The sequence below is a fragment of the Mastomys coucha genome, unplaced genomic scaffold, assembly GCF_008632895.1.
Source record: "Mastomys coucha isolate ucsf_1 unplaced genomic scaffold, UCSF_Mcou_1 pScaffold21, whole genome shotgun sequence".
In the NCBI taxonomy this organism is placed as follows: Eukaryota; Metazoa; Chordata; class Mammalia; order Rodentia; family Muridae; genus Mastomys; species Mastomys coucha.
This window is the reverse complement of record NW_022196904.1, coordinates 39,215,220-39,215,561: the sequence shown is the minus strand read 5'-3', so window position 1 is coordinate 39,215,561 and position 342 is coordinate 39,215,220. Positions and strand designations below refer to the sequence as shown.

Here is a 342-nt window from a genome sequence, read left to right as displayed (position 1 = left end):
CCTCTGATACTCGCCTACACGCTTCTCAAAGAAGTTTGTCTTTCCTTCTAGTGAAATATTTTCCATGAGGTCAAACGGATTTTCTACTCTGAAAATCTTGTTAAAACCCAGCTCCAGCATAAGCCTGTCGGCCACAAATTCAATATACTGCTTCATCAAAGTGAAATTCATCCCGATGAGCTTCACAGGCAAGGCCTCCGTGAGGAACTCCTGCTCTATCCTAACCGCGTTGGTGATTATCTCTTTTACTCTCTGCTCCGATGGCTTGTACACCAGGTGCTTGAACATCAGGCAGGCAAAGTCAGTGTAAACCCTCATCTCTGCTAATAAGCTCATTGGAAA

General features: G+C 44.4%; 1 protein-coding gene across 1 annotated transcript in view; it reads right to left on the bottom strand.

Annotated features, from left to right (window-relative positions):
- Nucleotides 1-342, bottom strand: part of LOC116101230 (ribonucleoside-diphosphate reductase subunit M2-like) — a 4,599-nt gene that overhangs the window by 2,184 nt on the left and 2,073 nt on the right. The window contains 1 exon segment of the mRNA XM_031384872.1: nucleotides 19-279. Within this exon segment, the coding sequence (XP_031240732.1) occupies nucleotides 19-279 (261 nt within the window).